Raw genomic sequence first — 20414 nt, 5'->3', positions numbered from 1 at the left:
ATGCATGGTGTGTGGTCAGACTTAGGGCACCTTATCCACTGCACCTTTCTTGCCAAAACACCTGGATAGACAATGGGTGTAAAGAAAGTAAAGAAATAGAAAAAAAAAAAATTCCAAAAAAAAAAAAAATTCCATGTAAATGGAAACCAAAAGCAAGCAGGAGTAGCTATATTTAGATCAGATAAACAGACTTTAAGTCTAAAAAAAAAAAAAGACAAAGAATGCCATTATATAATGATGAAGAGATCAATCCAGCAAGAGGATATAACAATTCTGAATGTGTATGCACCAAACACTGGAGCACCTAGATTCATAAAGCAATATTACCAGGGAGAGAGAGAGAGAGAAAGCGCGTGCACGCGCGCGCAATAGCATAATAAAAATCTACACTTGTACCCTCTAAATATATTTAGGAGGACTTCAGCACTCCACTCTCCTCATTATACAGAGCTTCTAGACAGAAAAAGCAAAGAAACATTGGATTTAAATTGGAGTTTAGACCAAATGGACCTAACAGATATTTACAGAACATTCTGTCAAACAACTGCAGAATATACATTCTTTTCATTAGTATACGAAACATTCTCCGGGATAAACCATATGTTAGGCCACAAGACAAGTCTCAACAAACTTTAAAACACTGAAATCATATCAAATATCTTTTCAATTCCAATGGAATAAAATGATACAAATACATGGATATTAAACAACACGCTCCTGACCATTGAGTCAACAAAGAAATTAAGTTGGAAATTAAAAATCTACACTTGTGTGCTCTAAATATATTTTAAAAACTTAACAATCAGTAAAAAGAATGAAATTGTGTCTTTTGCAGCAACATGGCTGAAACTTTAGTCATTATCTTAAGTGAAATAAGTCAGGCACAAAAGACATGTATCACATGTTCTCACTTTTATGTGAGTACAAAAATTTGATCATCTGGAGGTAGATGGTGGAAAGATAGATACCAGAGACTGAGAAGGGTCAGTATGGGGAGTGGGTGGTTGGGGGGATGATAAGGAGAAGTGGGTTAAAGGGTACAAACACACAGTAAGATAGAATAAATTCAATTTTTGATAACAGAGTAGGGTGACTATACTTAGCAAGAATGTATTGTACTCAGGCAGTAGATACATGGAAAACCCTGACTTCATCTGTGTGCACTATATACGTACAACAAAATTTCAGACATACCCCAAACATTTGCACACATAAAAGAAAGAAAAGATCAAAACACAGAAGCTCTCCAGAACTCACCGTAGACACGCAGGGTAAATTCTTCCTTAGTGGTGACTTCAGAATTCTTTTTGTTTATCTGGGCTTTGTAGAAGCCTGCGTCATTCAGAGTCAGATTGCTGATGTGCAGGGAGTAACTCCACTTGGTGATGTTTAGTCGGCCCTGGTAGCTTTTGTCCATAAGGATTACATCTTCGGGATTTGCTAAAGCAAGAGCATTTTTGGGACCATTCCAGGCGACGTGCTCAATGTCTGTGGCTACTGAGATATTTAGGAGGAGAGTCACAGAACCCCCTAGGATCCCTGACACCACTGTTCCGGCTGAGTCCTCTCCAGAGGCTCTTAGTCCTGCAGAGACAGAAGAGGGACTTGGAGGAGCAGCTAGACTCCTTGAGCTAGCCTTCCTTCTTTCACTGTGTGAATATACATTGGGCACAAATGTGAGATGCTGAGAAATGAAATGAGATTCTTGTCCTTCTTCTAGGTCCATTGCTAGCAAAGTCATTCATTACTCCATTCTCCAAACACTGACTCCCTTAAAAGTAGCTGCAACAGTCTGTGAAACAGATCTTCTGGTTTTTGTTCCAGTAGGGGTATTAGCCTTGTGACTTTGGGTGCCTTTCTGAATTTTTCTGAGAATCAGTTTACTTATCTAAAAGATTGAAATGCTCATACCTGCACGATTTTCTTCAAGGGATATGGTAAAAATTAAATGAAAGCAGGTTGCTGCAAATTGTGAATAGCCAATGAAGTGGAAAGGAGCATATTTTAAGAAATAAGGTAAATAGATGGTTGGTCAGAGGGATGGCTAGATGGGCAGATGAGTGATAAAGCAAGCAAAGTAAAACATTAGTGTTAGAACCTAGGTAGTAGGCATACGAATGTTCACTGTAAATGCTCCAACTTTTCTGAATGTTTGAGAATTCTCATAGCAGTGTTGGGAACTAAAGGAGCCTCTTCTACCTCTACCTTACCCTTTTTTCCCCCTCATTGTTCATGGGATCTTAGACTGACTTTGGCCAGGTTTGGGGGTGAGAATAGCTGGTAGTACCAATACAGTTCCTGATTTCCTCATCTTAGGCAAGATCTTATTCCTGATAAACATCGTTACCAAGGCATCTAGGAAGCTGGCATTTGTCCAAGGCAGCTAATTTTCTTGTAGGGACCCTGTGGGTATCTTCTGGGTGACCCCAGCTTGGATTTCCAGGGCTTCTGAGGCTCTGGAGAGCACTCTGAAAATTCTAGACCAAATCAGATGGGTTTGGGATCCAGACTCCACCAGGAATTCTGGATGGGAAAATAAGTAGAAATTGTTAGAGAGAAAAAAGGAGCATAAGCACAGCCTGGAGGAGTGGAAGAAGGCTGGAGCAAGCTCTGAAAACCCAGAGGTTACAGAACGTGCAGACACAAGGAGGAGGGAGGCTGATTGCGGCAGGTCATGGGGTTTCTTTGCTTAGACCTCCATCAGCCAAGCACTTGCACCTTGTGGAGAGGCAGCTACGGAGCATGCAGAGCTGGGGATCCTGGATGTGGGAAGGTTGGGTCGGGTGGATTCTTTGGGCAGATTCAGACTGAGTTGATGTGAAGCTAATTTGAAGTTTTCTAAAAGAGAGCGCTTCCCATCTAGAAGACACTGCTTATGATTGCTATGTGTGCATTAGGTACATTACGTAAATTATCTCATTTAATCCTAATAACTACGGAAATTTAGAGAATTTAAGCCACTTCCCTGAGATTACAGGGTTGATTAGTCACAGAGTCCAGATCCTATGTCCATGGTGCTGCTGGAGCAGGGAGGCCAGGAGTACTGCCCATCTCTATCCTGGAAGCCGAGGAGCTGCTGGGTCTTGGCTGAGTGCATATGACTCTTTTTGGCCTCAAATTTTCTTACATCAGACAAAAACCATAAACAAGGCCTCACAGACTGTCAGTGGAGGGGACAGGATGTGGGCCTCACAGGGCAAATCTTGCCGCAGAAAACAGTGCTACGTAGCTCCCAGTAAGTACAGTGACAGTTCCCCAGTACCAGCCATTTTATTTTGAATTGCACCATAGGACAATTCAAAACAGTGTTCAAAGACTGTAATAACTGAATTTGACTTACCCATCTCTTAATAGTTTCCAACTAATGCACATAACGGTAATTTTTTTTTTTTTGAGACGGAGTTTCACTCTTGTTACCCAGGCTGGAGTGCAATGGCGCAATCTCGGCTCACCGCAACCTCCGCCTCCTGGGTTCAGGCAATTCTCCTGCCTCAGCCTCCTGAGTAGCTGGGATTACAGGCACTCGCCACCATGCCCAGCTAATTTTTTGTATTTTTGGTAGAGACGGGGTTTCACCATGTTGACCAGGATGGTCTCGATCTCTTGACCTCGTGATCCACCCACCTTGGCCTCCCAAAGTGCTGGGATTACAGGCTTGAGCCGCCGCATCCGGCCTCCAGCGGTAATTATTATAATAGCAATCACATTTTCTGCCAACTATGTGCCAATCACTTTATATATATCATCTGCAATCTGTCAGAGTGTTGCGTGATGCATCCTAACTATAGTGTACACTTAAGAAATAGAGGCTCACACCACTAATAAGTGATGGAGCAATGATTTAATTTCAGATGTTCCTAACACTAAAGTGAGAGGGGTCTTTTCACTCAACTGCCTTTTAAGTTCCCGAAACAACTCTTTGTAGATACAAAAGCATCATCCTTTTAGAACAGAAGAATGAGATTTGAGTCGTCTTAATCAGTGGAGCCAGACTGAAGGAGATGACTCTTTGCTTTGAACTGTTTATAATTCACTGCATTGATCACTTGGGGCTTGGAGGACCTGGAGGGTTGCTTATTTCAGGTTTGCTCAACACAACCAAGGAACACCCCAAAGGTCAGATGTAGACATAAATAGCCCTGCTGCTTTCTGCATTTTTTTGATAAGCCAAGATAAAATTGAAAGTGAAGAGAGGTCAGTCTAGACCTCAGCTCTGAGGTCTAGGCATCTCATTCACCCATATCTGCATCTAGGAGTTTTTCTAGAGCTCCCCTCAGACACCAACAGCCAACCCCACTGCTCTCAGATCTCTAGTGCTACCTGTACCATCTTCCCTGAAACCCTGGGGAAAGTGGGACCACAGAAGGACCATAGCCGCCACAGTCTCAGGTGGCTGAGATCCCCTCTGAGCTACTGGATTGGCTCTGCCTGCTGGACAGTGGGGGTCTGGGCCGTTTACTGGAGAGATGTTTCCCAGGAGTTGGGCCTTGATAGGGAGGAAGAAGGTTGAGGAGAATAGGATATCCAGATAGACACCACCTTGCCCAGGGTCACCCAACCACCCGCAGGTCCTCAGTGAAGCCTCAGTAACAAAGCCAGCAAAGGTGATAACCAAGGCAGGATATGCAGAAAGACACTCCAGGAGTTCTCTCCATTCCTAGGAAATTGCTAGGTGGCCTCTCATCAGGGGATTTTCCTGGATCTTTCTGTGGGTTTTATCTACACTATATAGGGAACAAACTCTCTATGTACTTGGCATTTCTTAGGAAAGTGTGAGGGTGAGAGAAATGTAGTTTGAGCCCAGAGTTATTTGAGACTGGGGCTAGAACGTCATCCCCTCATGGTACACGAATATGCACACACGTGGAGTAATTTACGGCAAGGAGAGGAGCTTCCTGATTTTTTTTTTTTTTTAGATGGAGTTTTGTTCTGTCACCAGGCTGGAGTGCAGTGGCGCAATCTCGGCTCTCTGCAACCTCTGCCTCCTGGGTTCAAGTGATTTTCCTGCTTCAGCCTCCTGAGTAGCTGGGACTACAGGTTCATGCCACCATGCCCGGCTAATTTTTTGTATTTTAGTAGAGACGGAATTTCACCATGTTGGCCAGAATGGCCTCAGTCTCCTGACCTCATGATCTGCCCACCTCTGCATCCCGAAGTGCTGGGATTACAGGTGTGAGCCACCGTGCCCGGCCAGTTTCCTGATTTTAGCAACAATAATCTCCCAGACAGAGAATGCGACCAGCCTCAGAATACCAGTAGCAAGCAGTGGTGGCCATAAAGTGGACTTACCCAGGAGCAGGAAGAGGAGAGAGGTCCGTAGAACAGAAGAGAATATTTGCAGCTGACTCCTCTGTGGCTTATCAGAGAAAGGCCGAGGAGCCCAGTCGTCTGTGTGACTCTTTGAGGCCACCATGATGATCTATTTTCAGATCTCAGACTGAAGGAGGAGGCACTTACCACAGCTTCCGCAAGAGTGTGTGCGTGTGTGTGTGTGTGTGTGTGTGTCAGAGGGAGGGTTGTTTATAACAAACACCACAGACTCTTCCGTCTGCATAGGCAGGAAGAGGTCCCAAGTCTATCCAGCGTCTTGTTTGTGACCAATGTGGAGCATCACTTGCTTTTGCATCAAGGGACTTGGGTTCTAAATTTGGCCCCTAAAGTTAATTGCTAAAGATCTCTACCTCCTGGCATTCATGCCTCTGTGTAATTACCCCTTCTTGAATGTGGCCTGGATTTAGTGACTTGCTTTAAGTGAATAGAATGTGGCAGACGTACTAGGATGTCATTTATTGGTCTCAGAAAACCTGTGACTTCCATTTTGGGTTAGCATGTGTGTACAAATGCTCTCTTTCTCTCTCTTTCCCTTGCCCTCTCTCCCTCTCTCTCTTTCCCACTATCTCTCTCTCCTTGCCTTACTCTGATGGGAGCCAGGTATTATTTTGTGAGATACTTTAGGGAAAGCGTTCCGAAACAAAGAACAGAGGGAAGCCCCCAGCCAACACTCAGCGAGGAGCTGATTCCTCTGGCCGACAGTCCACGAGGGCTGAGGCTGGCCACGAACCACATGAGTGACACTGGAAGTGGATCCTCCCCAGGAGGGCCTTGAAATGACGCAGCCCTGGCTGACACCGTGACTGTAGCTTTCTGAATACCTTAAGCCAGAGAGACCCAGCTAAGCCACGCCCAGGGAAATTGCAAGATAATAAATGTTTGGTCTTTAAAACTTTTTTTCAATTTTTTATTTTTCATCAAAAATGCTTATTGTTTTCAGCTGTGAAGTTTGGGGCAATTTGTTGTATAGCGACAGATAACTAATACAGTGACCCGATACATTTTCTATTTTGCTCAAGGCAGTTTGTGCTAGCTTTCTGTCACATGCAGTGAAGGACTTCTAATATAGAAAAAGGCATCAGGGAGACTGCGGTGGGGGTGGACGTTGTATGTGACAGTGTGCAGTTGACTGAGTATAAAAGGCAGCCTGGAGGACAGCATTATTCCCTCCATCCTGACTTGGGAAACTTTCTCCTTCTTCTTGTCGGTAGTGTCATAGCTGGCCACGCTGTAGTTTGTGTTTCAAGCTGCAGGGCATCGGTTTACTTAGGCTGTAACACGAAGACGACTTGGTAGGTAACCTGAGGCTGGCAGAGTGTGTGGCTTTAGCTAGTACTCAGTGAGAGCCACAGAGTGCTAGGCTGTCTTCTGACACTAGCACATTTACTCATGTGATCTTATAATAGTTTTATGAGATATGTTTCATCACTCCCATTTTGTAAATGAGAAAATTGAGGTCCAGAGGGGTTAAATAGCTTACTATATGTTTTATAGTTAGTAAGGACTTGAACCCAGAAAGTCTGGGTTCAAAGGAAGAAGGGAGAGAGAGAGGAACCATTAGGATAACAGGCTTCTGTCCAGGAAAGCATCTTTAGAGGCTGGTCATGATCTGACGTTGCACAATCTTGAAAGTAACAGAATCTTGAAAATCTTTAAATTTTATGCACTAGGAGCCTGTCTTGTTTCGCTCTAGTCTTGGTCCTGTGACTAGAACATGGGCTGTCTAGAAGGGATTGCAGGACATACAGTCAGGAGAGGTTACCAGAGCCCAGATAGAGCATCCTGTCACCAAGCTAAAGGCAACAGGGATCCAGTAGGAGTAGGAAGCTTCCTCGAGCTGCAGAGTGGAGGGAGGATGGGTGAAGGGATGAGCCTGGGGTGAGGAAGCTACTGAAAGAGCCTGGATACGGAGCATGAGAGCAGAGACAGCCTGTGTGGGAGGAGAGGACAAAGGCAGGAGGGAATTCGGAGACGGGTAATAGTAAAAATCATCACTAACATTTATTGGGTAACTACTATGAGTAAGGCTTTGTGTTTAGAACGTCACATATGTTTTCTCCTTTAATCCTAAATTAAGCCCTATTTGGATTATACTCTGATTATCGCCATCTATAAGCAGAATAATATTTGTAAGTTGAACTGAACTTAAGGCTGACCTAGGCTTTAAATTTATTTCTTTAATAAATTAAATATGAGTTTTTAAATTTTTTTTTTTTTATTTTTTTTTTTTGAGACAGAGTTTCACTCTTGTTACCCAGGCTGGAGTGCAATGGCTCGATTTCGGCTCACCGCAACCTCCGCCTCCTGGGTTCAGGCAATTCTCCTGCCTCAGCCTCCTGAGTAGCTGGGATTACAGGCACGTGCCACCATGCCCAGCTAATTTTTGTATTTTTAGTAGAGACGGGGTTTCACCATGTTGACCAGGATGGTCTCGATCTCTTGACCTTGTGATCCACCCGCCTCGGCCTCCCAAAGTGCTGGGATTACAGGCGTGAGGAGTTTTTAAATTTTTATGTGCAAAAACCATCTTCAAGGAAATAAATTATAATGGAGAACTCTTAACTCTTATTGACTGGCTGTTAGTTTGTTAAAGTCACACAGCTAGCAAGCAGCAGAGGCAGGATTCAAACCAGAAAGCTTCATGCCCACCGCACTGTGCCTAACCAGGAAGTAAGACCATCTGCATTACTTTATTTTTTATTGACATACTTTTCTTTCCCACTAGACTGTGGGCAACATGGCTGCAGACCCTTCCTTTCATCTCTATATCCACAGTCCTTAGCACAGAGCCTTTGTGGCACCTAGCAGGAACTCAACAAATGTGCATCGAGGAAAGGAATGAGGAGAACGTGGGGAGAACAGCATCCTGGCGTCCCGGAGGAGAGAGTATTTCAAGTGTCAAATGCCACAGGCAGTTGTGTTAGCCAGGGATCTTCAGAGAAATCGTACGTTGAATATATATTTGTTTCCTTTTAATAGGAGTTGGCTCACATGATTACGGAGGCTGAGAGGTCCCATGATCTGAGGACCGCAAGCTGGAGTACCGGGGAAGCTGATGGTGTAGGTCCCGGCCCCAACTGGAAGGCATGAGGCTTGGGAGGCTGGTGGTACAAGTGTCCTGATCCATAACCACAGGCTGGATGTCCAACAGCAAGAGGGGATGGATGTCCTGGCACCATCCTAGCCTGGCCTTCAGGAGGCCTCTCCCAAGGTGGTGATGACTTGAGATGGGCAATGGGAGGGTGTTAGGATGAGGTAGGTGAGATAGATGGCAAGGACTAGGGCAATCCAGTCAGTAAGATGGCCTGAGGAAGTAGGGCTGCATTTATATAAATGATGAGAAATTGTAAGGGGACTGCTTTAGAAGCAGTGTGTGGCGAATGGAGTCCAAGCTGTGAGACTTGGTGACAGAGAGTGCGGCCAGGTAGGTTGATAAGACACAAGTCAATCATGAAGGTCCTTGTCCATGAGGACTTTGATCCCGGACTTCTTTAGCCTTGTTGGGGTGGTAGACCCCCGAGGGGTTTAAAGCAAGGCCATGATGTCACTGGCATTGGCTGTTAAGTAGCTCGCTCAGGTGCTTCTCACCCTTCTTTCCTTTGTGTCCCATCATCTTCATAGCTTGTGATTCATAAACTACATGTGATTAAAGTGGTGACACTAAACACAGGAACTGGTAGTAGGCTGACATTTACGCACGCATAGTCCATCAGCTGCCATGTGACAAGTCATTCTGCAGGTGCACTATATGGTCCGTTCTCTGCCATGGTTCTTGCTCCTCCTTGGTCTTTTCATAGGTAAGTCCACCCCTCCACTCCCCGCGCAGGTGCGCTTCTATTTGCTGGGTACACTGGTTTACTCTAGGAATGTGCAATTTTCGTTGCAGTGCTGTCTCCATGGGAGCCAGGCTCTGTGTGTGTGTGTGTGTGTGTGTGTGTGTGTGTGTGTGTGTACATGCATACGCAAATGGGTGTGTGGGTGTGTGGGCATGTACTATAATCTCAGGTCATGCAGATCTTCACATTTCTTTGACTAATGAATCACAAGGAGCCTGAGCATTTCCAGAGAAGCTGAATGGTGGAGGCAAGAGATAGAGGGTCAGCCACAGCCAGTTCCAAGATGCATGTGGTATGCATCGTGCCATTTCAGTCACGTTTCCAGAGACATCCAGGTTTTTGAGGGCCTGTAGGGATGCAGTGCCTTGGGATTTGTGCTCTGTATTTGGTGTATCTGGTCCTCTTGTATCTCGTCCCCCTTTCTTCCTTTCCTACTGGCCCGTGGGAGTCACCCTTCACCAGAGTTGGGCCTTTCATGTCCCACAAGTAGTTTCAGTGGGGGAGCTCAAGCCTGGCACACAGTGGCAATTCCTGTCCTTTTGGATTCTCAGTGCTCACCTCTAAGAACCTGAGAGATGGCAGGGGGATGGGCCGGGGACTTGGAGGCTAGGGAAACACAGATCTTGAGATAGTCATGGTGAGGGGACAGGTTCTTAGTCTCCAGAGTTTCAAGCTTTCACTTTTATTCTCCGTCAGGGAAAACCAGCATGTTCTGTTATTAGAGTCACCTGCCTTCAGGGTTGTTTTCACTCCAGCCTTTGGGGATCCCCTTTAACACGCTGATAAATCCTCTAGATGTGTTTAAACCTTGACTGTTCATAAAGAACTTTAACTTAAATCTTTAAAACTGTGATCCCGTAACAATCTCGTGATATGGATAAGGCAGGTAGCATTCACCCATTTTACAGATGATAGACTGAGGCTCAGAGAGATTATGTGTCATCTTCCAGTGATCAGTGAAACCAAAGAGTCAGCACAGCCCAACTGTAGAAATGTAGCAGGAAGGAAGAAAGCCTCAGAGAACCACAGTGTCCCTGACCAGACAGAACTGAAACCAAGACGCTGGATTACTGTGATGTTTCTCATGCCTGTGCTTTCCTCATCCACTGCGGAGCATGCACGTCCGTGTTTTCCTCCCTCCACAGCATCTAGGCCAGGCCCTTGGTAGTCACTGAGCACAGGGGCATCTCTTGGGCCCATGGCAAGAGAATGTGTAAGAAAAGTGTGGCCTTAAAAAATGTTCACCGTCCTGTTGGAAATGGGTTTATAATGTCGGGAAAAGTCCACACCAAGACAATGGATTACTCAGCAAGGCTAATTTTACTTTCTGCAGGAAGGGTGCAACTCGCCGGCAGTCTTGCCACGAGAACACAGCTGAGCAAGGGAGACAGAGACATTTATACCTTTTATAACCTGATGCAATCGCCCTACAGCTGTGTCCAGTTCCCATTGGCTGGAATGGGACCTCACATTCTAAATTGGCTAAATTTTGGATATTGGCTAAAAACCTGGAAATTTTCTAAAGAAGTAAAGGCAGTAGAGAACAAAGGAAAAGAGGAAGTAACTTGAGGAAGCTTAGAGAAGTGATAACATTTTCAAATAAGGAAAGGGAACAAGCTATGACCTAAGACTTGCCTGGGCTTTTCCAGGCATGACAGGGCAAATATCTCGGTTAAAGTGTAAGAACTAAGAACACGGGATGAACTTATTTCTTTATTATGACAAACAGCTACCTTAAGGTTATTAGCCAAAGCTTTAAAATAACTTAGCCTTTGAAGAAACTATTATTTATTCGTAATGAAGTAAGAGGAAAGCTTTGAAGAGGAACATTTTATTTATTCTTATTTCCTACAGTTCCTCAGTTCAATTCTAGAAACATCAGTTAAGGCCTCTTGGGTGCCAGGTCCTATGCTGTGTGTGTGGCTGGGGAAAAGGGGGTGTCAGTGTGACACAGGAAAGAATTCGGCACGGGAAAGCCTGCCGCCGACAGCGTGGTATGGTAAACAGAGCATCGGCTCTGGGGACAGACACACCTGGGTTTTAACCTGGACTCTGCTGTTCCTAGCTGGTGACTAAGCTCTTTGAGTCTCATGGTCTTCACCTATAAGGTGGAGGTGAAAGAACACCCACCTTACAACTGTGTTGGGAGGGTTAAGGAAAGTAATATGCATAATGTGCGTGGTAAAGTCTCTGGCTTTTGGGACTTGTGCCCTGCATCTGACCCCTCCCTGTCTCTTTCCCCTCCTCTCTTGAATCCAGGATTCACTGGATTCACTGGATTCATCCCACTACACCTCACTATGAGGCTCAACTGCCGGCCTGACTTCACAACACAGCTTTTGGTATGAGGCAGAATGGAGTAAATGCTTGAAACAAAACCATCCAGCAAAAGCACAGGCCGAAGGGAACCAAGGGGAAGCATGGCTGGACAGGAAGTGTGGAGCTCAGATAAGGCTGCAACAAGAAAGCAGAACAGAAACTGGGCTAGTGAGTTACCACACTAGAGGGTGCAAGCCGGGGGCAAAGCTGCTTGCTCCAGGTGGAATACTTCTAGGTTAGCTTTCAGGCATGGGCCGTATTTGGGGAGGGGAATGTCTGTCTGGTGTCAGCACCACCCTGTGTGGGATGCTTCCTGCTGCCCACTCCAGGCAGAGCCAGAATAATTAGTTCCATGGAAGAACATAACATTGGGCCAGCCAGTGGCGTCGCTGATGAGTGCACCACACCCCTGGTGGTCACCGGGATCTAGGAGGGTCTGTCATTCTGCCCTTGCTGCTGCTCTGAACAGCAGGTGGAGAGCCTCTCCTGGATATTGTGTTCGGTCCCTATGGAGGTCGCCACAATAACCATGGGAGAAGCTGGGGGCCTTTTCCCAAGTGGAAAGCCGGTACGTGGGTTGCCTGAGCGTCATGGGTCCAGGTCTATCCCTGCATGCAGGTCAGCAACCTGAGCTGGGAGGATGCAGGGTCCAATCGAGCCCACGTCAACCTGAGGATTTCCCTCAACACCCTCACCTGGGAGTCCCATCTGCAAGTCTATGGTGAGTGTCTTGGAGATGGCAGCAGTGGGTGGGGCAGTGTCAGCCTCTCAGTCATTTCTACACCTTTAGTAACAGTCGCAATTTTCTTTCTAATTGCAAGATTAATAAATGCTCACTTTTTTTTTTTTTAAAGACATGTAAGTTAGATTTGCCTGAGAGAATCTCCTGAAAAATGTCAAGCCTGAGGATCTACCCCAGACCACCTGAAGCAGAGCTCTTGGGACGGTAGTGGTCAAAGAATGGGATTTCAGGCCGAGAACTGAATATTTTGTCACAACCTACTCTTGTGGCCTGGAGCTTTCTCATTACTAAAATGGGAACAATACCTGCTTGTGAGAATGAAGGGCATATGAAAGTGCTTTGGAAAGATGCAGAGGGATGCTCTTATCAAATTCCTTGAAGAAATTTAAAAAATGTTAGCAGGAGAAACCACAAAGGAAGTGATGGGCTGGGTGTCAAGCACACACAGCAGCGAGAAAGGCCTATGAAAGATGCTACGCTGAGCCACTTTGAGATTCAGACAATTGATTACTCATATAGGTAGTGAAAGGAAGAGGAGCCAAGGGTCCCAGGCCCCTGGGCACTTGTCCCACACACCAGAAAAGATGACATTGAAACAAAAGCGGCCAGATGGCTGCAGTGGGAGCTGAAGAATACCCAGATGCTGAGGGGCCAATTCTACACTGCAGCAAAGAGGACTTAGAGACTGCAGCTGTGTTCTGAGGACAGGAAGTCCCATACTACATCAGAACCCCAGGGGCCAGGGGAAACGGTCTCATGACAGCCTCCCGGGGATATGGTTTCGAGGCTGTGCCTCACAGGCCACCTGAACTCTCATTCTGGGTGGATCACGCGGTATTTTGCCAAGACTCAGTTTAGCAGAGGTTTCAGCCTTCGCCTGAGGGAGCTGTGCAAGGTCTCAGGGTGCTATGGCAGAGCCGCTCCCCTGCAGCGAGTGAGGGAAAAAGGGACAGGTGATGAGTGAGGATGGACGTGGGAAGGCAGCTAGGGAAACTTCCCAGATATTTTCCTTGGATTCTGTGTTAGGAAATATTCCTATTTCATCTAGGAGGAATATTTTCTATCACAGAATCCAAGGAAATATTTCCTATCACAGAGTCCAATGGGGTTGATGGTCTCTAGTCAGGTCCACATGGCTGGGGAGGTGGCATGTCTGCCATGAATCAGGCCTGGGCTGGGTATGGCCCACTTCTCTCAAAGGACCAGGGCACAATGGAAGTGGGCTGCTGGGACTTGGGGTTGGGTTGCTCACTGGGGTAGGTTGGGCCCAAAGCTACTGGGAGAGCCCCTCTGGCATCGCTGATGGTCATTCTGACAGCATGAACTTAGTGTGGTATTGTGTCGGGTGGATTCTGGGTAGAGGATAGTGTTGTGCCAATGCATCAGGGATGGGGTCTTCCAGAGAGCCCTTCTCTCTGGGCTGGCACTCCAATGGCAAGGCAGTGCTAATGGCCAGGCTCCCATCCTTCACAGGATATTTCCTACGTCACTGAAGCCTCACTACCGCCCTGCCGGTATGCAGAACAGGAATCTTCATTTCTAGGAAGGAAATGGAACCTTAGAAAGGGAAAACAAGACACCTATGCCATGGAGCTAGAAAATGGCAGATTGGGGAATAGAACTCAGGTATTCTGATGCTGTGCCCTGTACCTTGGTTCTCTGGGTTTCTGGTATGTTGCCATATTTATTGGCCTGAACTAGAGAGGATGCTGGGTGAGAAAAGAGCCTATAGAAGTCAAAGAGTTTGCATCCCGGGGCCCGATCTGTAGAAGACACACTGGGGAGAGCCAGCAGCAAGGGACCCACCACTGGGAATGTCCAGGCTGCCTTCTCCTGGGGGACGCGCTGGGCCCGTGTGGTCCTACTTCGCACAATTGGGCTGCCCCTGGGGCTGCAGTCGTGTGGGCCACAGGGCTATGCGATGCGACTGTGTTGAACCTGTCTCAGGCCTGGTGTCTGCAGCTGCTCTTCTCGCCTCCCCCAAATCCTCCTGGGTCTGGCCTGGGGAGGCTGGTGGACAAATAATGGCAATGTGAACACCTCAAGCACTTAAGAATATCTGGGTCATGGCCCTGGGGCAAGAGGAGATGGGGACCTGCTCCCCAGCCTGGATAACTCTGCATACTTCCTCAGTCAACATCACCAGGGATTTCACCCTGCTAGTCTATGGGATGGAGGCCCCACATTTGAATTTGACCTTTCCTCTACTCTGCTTGGCCACACCAGAGCCTCCTCATAGAGCACTCCCCCCCCACCCCCAGCCACCTCCCCTGGGACTCCTGATCAACATCTGGAAGCACAGTGTATACTGTAGAGCCCCCTATGGGGCAAATATGTAATTACAACACAGCTCCATGCTTGCATTCCTTTATTCAGAGCAGGGGTGGGAACCCTGGTTTTTGGGTCAGATTCACTGGATTTGGGTTTTGGCTTTACTACTTAAATAGATGAGACTTTAGACAAGTTATCTAAGCATTCTGAACCTGTAAAATGGAATTGATCTAACATCGTCTCTGTCTACTTCATGGAGTTGTTCTGGAAGTCAACTGAGGTATTAAGTGACATGGCCTTACAAAGCACAAAGCTCTGGAACAGGTGTGGGCAGATCCTGCCTCTGCTGTTCCTTATGTGCATTCAAGGTGATGCAAGGTTTGGGCATCAATGCCCTGCATTTTCTGTACTGTGAAGTGGAGGCCCAGAGCAGTTTCCCAGTCCTCAGTTTATTCCCTTTTGCTCACACAGAGCAGCTGGCTTGGCCTCATGCCACACTGAGCTCCAGGACTGGTGAGGATGGATGCTGCATTGTCATTCTCATATGTCATTGTGTGGCAGAGAGCAGAGGAGGCAACGTGACTTACAGCTGCACACCCCTGGGGCCCTGGACTGTTGTGTCCTGTGGAGGGTCTGTCCTCAGTGTCTCCTTGAGGCCTGGGAACAGTGCTCTAACCTTTACCTGCATGGTCAAGAACCCAGTCAGTAACAGCATCTCCCACCCCATCTCAGTGCCTCACTTCTGCATAGATACCTGACTCCTCAGTCTGCCTAGTGGCCTGAGCAGCTCTGGGGTTGATGGGGAGAGTGGAGGAAGAAGTCTCGGTTCCCTTCAGACCCAGGGCAAAGGAGCTGACACCCTTGGGAGGAGGGGGGCTGGGGTAAGTGGGTGTTGGTCTGTGTGGTCATGACAGTGAAAGGAGAAGACCCACTGGAGCTGGTGGGGAGGCTGGAAGGGCTCACACAGGAGGAGCTGGATAGAGCGTGTGGCTGCCCTGACTGCGTGGGGAGACACTGACACTGAGATTGTGGGTTCCCTTCTTTGTCTACAGGGTCAGGCACACTGGGAGAGGATACAGTGGGGAAGACAGTGATCAGTATCCTTGGGAAGTTGGCCACTTGGCCCCTGGAGGTCCCAGCAAAGCAAGAGGTAGGAAGTATTGCATGGAGCTCTCTAGAACATGTTGCTGTTTTAAAACAAGGACCAACAGGCAAACCAGTCCTGGTTTCTGAGACTCAGGGACCCTACAGTGGACAACTGAGCATCCCCCGCCACAGCTACTCTCTTCAGATCAGCCCCCTGAGGACTCCCACCCCTGTGAGCCTCGATAACTCTGCATACTTCCCCAATGAGTATCACCAGGGATTTCACCCTGCTTGTCTATGGTAAGGAGGGGTGGAGGGCCCCACATTTGAATTTCACCTTTTCTCTACCCTGCTTGGCCAGACCAGAGCCTTCTTATAGCTCAAGCTTTCCTTTCTTGGTTCAGAAAGGCTGCAGGAGCCCAACATCATTGCCAGCTCCTAGATCATGAGGAATGGGACCTGCTTCATTACCCTGGCCTGCTCCCTGGAACGGGCTGGAGAGAATGTACAGTATAGCTGGGAGCCTCCCAGTCATGGGGCAGTTGTGTCCCATGTGGGACCACTCTGAGTGTCCCCTGGATACCTGGGGACAGTGAGAGCTACCACTGCACTGCCAGGAACCCCATCAGCCAGAACTCCAGCTCTGTCCTCACCAGACCCTTTCGCTCAGGTAATGTTTTTCCTTCTGACTCTCTTCTTCCTGACAAGACTTGGTCTAGTTTCTTAGCATCCCTACCTGCCTTTCTCTTGGATCCAGAAGTATTTGAAGAAATGGAGGAGCCAGATTAGTTGGCAACAGGAAGTGTCTGTGGGGTGGCAGGAGACGAGGGCTCTGGAGCCACCATCCCAGGGTCTGCCTCGGTCCACCTTTTCTCTGTTGGCCTTGGTCTTCTGTGTCTGACCTGCTGCAGACTCAGTGAGGCATTCAGCTCATTCTTGGGACTCCCTCAGGAAAGGTGCTGCCTTACCTACACTCAACCCTGCAGAGCCCACAGAGGGGAGCTTCAAAACCACTTGTCTGTGTTGTCAGAGAAGCCTTAGCACCTCTGCCTAGAGCTGCTCTGAGAGACCCTTGGGGCTGTGCTTTTCTGGAAGGCAAGGTGCAGGCGGGTTCTCCTGCACCTGCCTAGCTTTGTGTGTCCCATAACACCCAGCACAGATGCTTCTTAAATACTTGTCAGACCCACATTTTTTTATACCTATTACATGTTGTGTATTAGAGATGCAGAGAAAATTAAGAATACGTTTTTCTCACAGCTCAGTGGAGAAGAAGACAAGACACAAAAAGCCCATAATAGAATACATTCAGTGTTGTCTTCGTATAACACAATGCAGAACTCTCCTAAAGTGATTTACCAGGGCAGGAAACTTCTAAAATTCAATGGGAGTGTTGGGAAATCAAATGGAGAAACTCTCAGAAAGTAGATCTAAAGGCAAACAGATGAAAGTATAAGAGAAAAAATAAGACAGTTAAAGAATCAGCCCGGGAACTCCAAACCCTGAATAACACAGTCCCAAAAAGGGAAATGTCTTAGTCTATTCTGTGCTGCTATGCCAGAATCCCACAGACTGGGAAATTTATAAACAGTAGAAGTTTATTTGGCTTATGGTTCTGGAGACTGGGAAGTCCAAGATCAAGAGGCTGCATCTGGTGAGGACCTTTGTGCTGCATCATAATATGGTGGAAGGTATAACATGATGAGAAAGAGAGCAGCTGTGTGTTTATGTATGTGTGTGTGAGAGAGAAAGGAGGCTTAACCCAGCCTTTGATTAGAAACCAACTCCCACAATAACTAACCCACTCCCACGATAATGGCATTAATCTATTCATGAGGGCTCTTAAAGTTCCCACCTCTCAACTCTGTTGTATTGGAGATTAATACAGGCAGCAGGACCAGAGCACCCAGTGAAAGATATTATCAACTACAGGAAAAACAAAGAATTGTTAGGAAGGAAATTGAATCATTGTACTCTACATGGCTCAAATGTGAATACTTATTATCATAAATGTTAAATACAGTTTAGCAAAAAGCTGTGTTATACCATACTCTGGCAGGATGGGCAGAAAGGCCTGTGTGTTGCTGAGTGGCTAATGAGGGTGGAAGACAGGATAAGAGAACCAGATATCTGTCTCCATAGCAGGAAGTCAGTAAATCGTGTCTAAAATCAAGAAAGGGCTGAATAAATATATCATTTCTAATATCAAGGAAGTATCATGAGAAAAACCAAATAATTGACAATGGTTGCCTATGGGAAACAGCAGTTCTGGTTATAGTGTGGCAGAAGTCTGCTTTTTATTTATTTTTTTATGTCTTATGCTATTAGTTGAATAGTTGAACGATATATCTTTAGTATTTTGAAAAAAAATTAAAATGTTAGAAAGCACATGCACCAAGAGATAAAGAACAATAACAAAAAAGAGAACTCAAAGGTCCAGGAGCTTGACTGTGTGGAAATGGGAGGATTTTGACAGGCAATGGGATTCTATAGGAAGAGCAAATGAATGGTTTAAATAAAGAGGCAGAGATTAATCAGTCAAATTTTAGTTGAAACAAAATTATAGTTGAATATCTTTTCTCCAAATCTAGCTTCAATTATGCATTCAACAAAATTCAACATTGCTAACTAGTTAATATTTATGCTTATTTACAAATATAACAACATTTCGTAGCTAGGGAAGCAGTTCTGGAGCTGTCAGTGACCTTGCTTGTTGTTCCACACAAGGTCATTCAGGGACTCCAGGTAGCATGATCCTGAGAGCAAACACACCATCGTTAAAGGATGCAAATCTCTGCCACAGGGCACTGTTCACTCTTTGTGCCTGAGGAGAACCAGAACCCCTTAACTCTTGGGCCGCAACCTGCCATCTGAATGTGAAGGAGAAGGAGAATTAGTACAGTACCTGTTTTTGAGATCTTGAAGTTATCAGCATTTTGTAGGAGTGGAATACTTCATCTCCTGGCCCCTAACCTCCGGGCAGCAAAATGAGAAGCTAACTCTTGCTGGAAGAGGTCCCAAGAGACTGAAAGCTCTGCGCGTCCCCTGGAAGAGAAGAGCTCAAATCTTGCCACTTACACAAAAAGCCAGGGAAGTCGGTGTCTACTGGAAATTGTTTTAGGTGTGAGGTATGAACTGTATGTATCTGAAGGCTTCCTGCCTGCCTGGGTGCTGTCAGGTGCCCTTGCTGTGTGACAGGGGAAGTGAGAAGAGGTAGAAAGAGGAGGAAATGACTAATGACCCTCAAGAGCAGATTGATGACCATCCTTTGAAAGAGTAAGTTGACAGTTCAGACTGCAGAAACACATTGTTGGAAAAGCTCCCTTCACTTTTCTTAGCCAAAAAGTAAACAGATTGCTACAATCTGGCATCTTTGCAGCTTTACCCACTCTCTCCACACCCCAAAGTGCAGCCATTAAAGCCCCGCGGACACTACACATGTCTCCACGCTGTCACCTTGCTTCTCTTTCTCCCTGAGGGGACCCGTTGACCTTTCTCCATCTGGCTCAATCTGTGTCAAGCTGCTTCTTGACCCATTTGTTTTTCCATCAGTCCTGAGCTCTTTGAAGTTAAGGGTCATGCTTTATCCATCTCTGCTTCTTGACCACAGCACATAGTTGGTGCTCACTAAATACTTGTTGAGACGCGTGCCAACTAAAGAAAAGCCAAGCTTTCATAGAATTCAAGTTAGTTTTACTTAGTCTTATTGAGGATTGCAACCCAGGAGACTCTTTCAGAGAGTTTCTGCTAGACTGCTCCAAAGCAGTGTTTCAGCCCACGGCTTCTACATAAGGTGACATTTTGCCTGTGCTCAGAAGTTACATAAGAGCAAAATTTCACCAAAGCCTGGGTGCAGGGTACATCTAGTTGTAGGTGACAGAGGCACAATGATTAATCCTGTCAGCCATTATCTTATGTGTGGAAAAAAGACAAAGGCCACTATCATTGAATTTATCTTTTCTAAAAATGCAGTGATTCAGGCAAGAGATGTGGTAACCTGGGCTCTATCCTTCTTATCTTCAAGGCATCCTTCTGGAAGGCTGCCCTCAGTCACTGATTCAGGGGCTTTGTGAAATTCTGCTGGAAGCCAAATAAACAAACATGGCCTCTTATGTATGCTACTTTGTTTACAGAGTAAGTGAATTAAAAAGAAAGAAAGAATGAATGAGTGAAAGTCTTTGTGGAAGAAGCAAACTATCCACTTCTGTTTGCCTATCCCACAGTTCTGGGTTTGGCTAGGGAGAGTTCACATCCCTACTGGTGTTTATTTTAAATTTTGAAGCAATAAGGAAATTCAGAAATGGACACAAAATTCAGGGGTATCTATTTCCTTTCTCCTCTTATTTATACGTGTTATATTTTGCCTTAGCTATTCTTTTCCTTGTATGCTTTTAGACTCTCATTCAGACCATATTACCTCAATATTCTTCTCTTAGAAGACTTTCCGAAGCAGGTTCCATTCAACACTTTTACTCCACAGAAATACTGCGTGTAAGGCCGGGTGCGGTGGCTCATGCCTGTAATCCCAGCACTTTGGGAGGCCGAGGCGGGTGAATCACCTGTGGACAGAAGTTCAAGACCAGCCTGGCCAACATGGTGAAACCCCATTCTTACTAAAAATACAAAAATTAGCTGGGTGTGGTGGCACACAACTTAACCCCAGCTACTTGGGAGGCTGAGGCAGGAGAATTGCTTGAACCTAGGAGATGGAGGTTGCAGTACGCCAAGATTGCACCACTGCACTCCAGCCTGGGCAACAGAGTGGTACTACCATTTCAAGAAGAAGAAGATGAAGAAGAGGAAGAGGAAGAGGAAGAAGAAAGAAGAAAAGA

The 20414-nt window shown here is 46.3% G+C and overlaps 1 protein-coding gene across 4 annotated transcripts in view; it reads right to left on the bottom strand.

Moving 5' to 3' along the window:
- LY9 (lymphocyte antigen 9) overlaps positions 1-5483 on the bottom strand; it is a 30426-nt gene extending 24943 nt beyond the window's left edge. For 3 of the 4 annotated variants that reach the window (XM_032260811.1, XM_032260808.1, XM_032260809.1), the window contains exons 1-2: positions 5290-5482; positions 1258-1584 (exon numbers count right to left, since the gene is read on the bottom strand). In XM_032260811.1, coding sequence (XP_032116702.1) covers positions 1258-1584; positions 5290-5413 — 451 coding nt within the window. In that variant the 5' untranslated portion in view covers positions 5414-5482. Of the gene's footprint in view, positions 1-1257; positions 1585-5289 lie in introns of all 4 variants that reach the window. The other variant, XM_032260810.1, reaches the window with a different exon arrangement.
- Between the last annotated feature and the right edge of the window lie 14931 nt (positions 5484-20414).

Source organism: Sapajus apella, unplaced genomic scaffold (genome assembly GCF_009761245.1).
Source record: "Sapajus apella isolate SASKATOON/1434 unplaced genomic scaffold, GSC_monkey_1.0 scaffold119, whole genome shotgun sequence".
Lineage (NCBI taxonomy): Eukaryota > Metazoa > Chordata > Mammalia > Primates > Cebidae > Sapajus > Sapajus apella.
The sequence above is the reverse complement of the archived record's forward strand: the minus strand, read 5'-3'. Positions and strand labels throughout refer to the sequence as shown.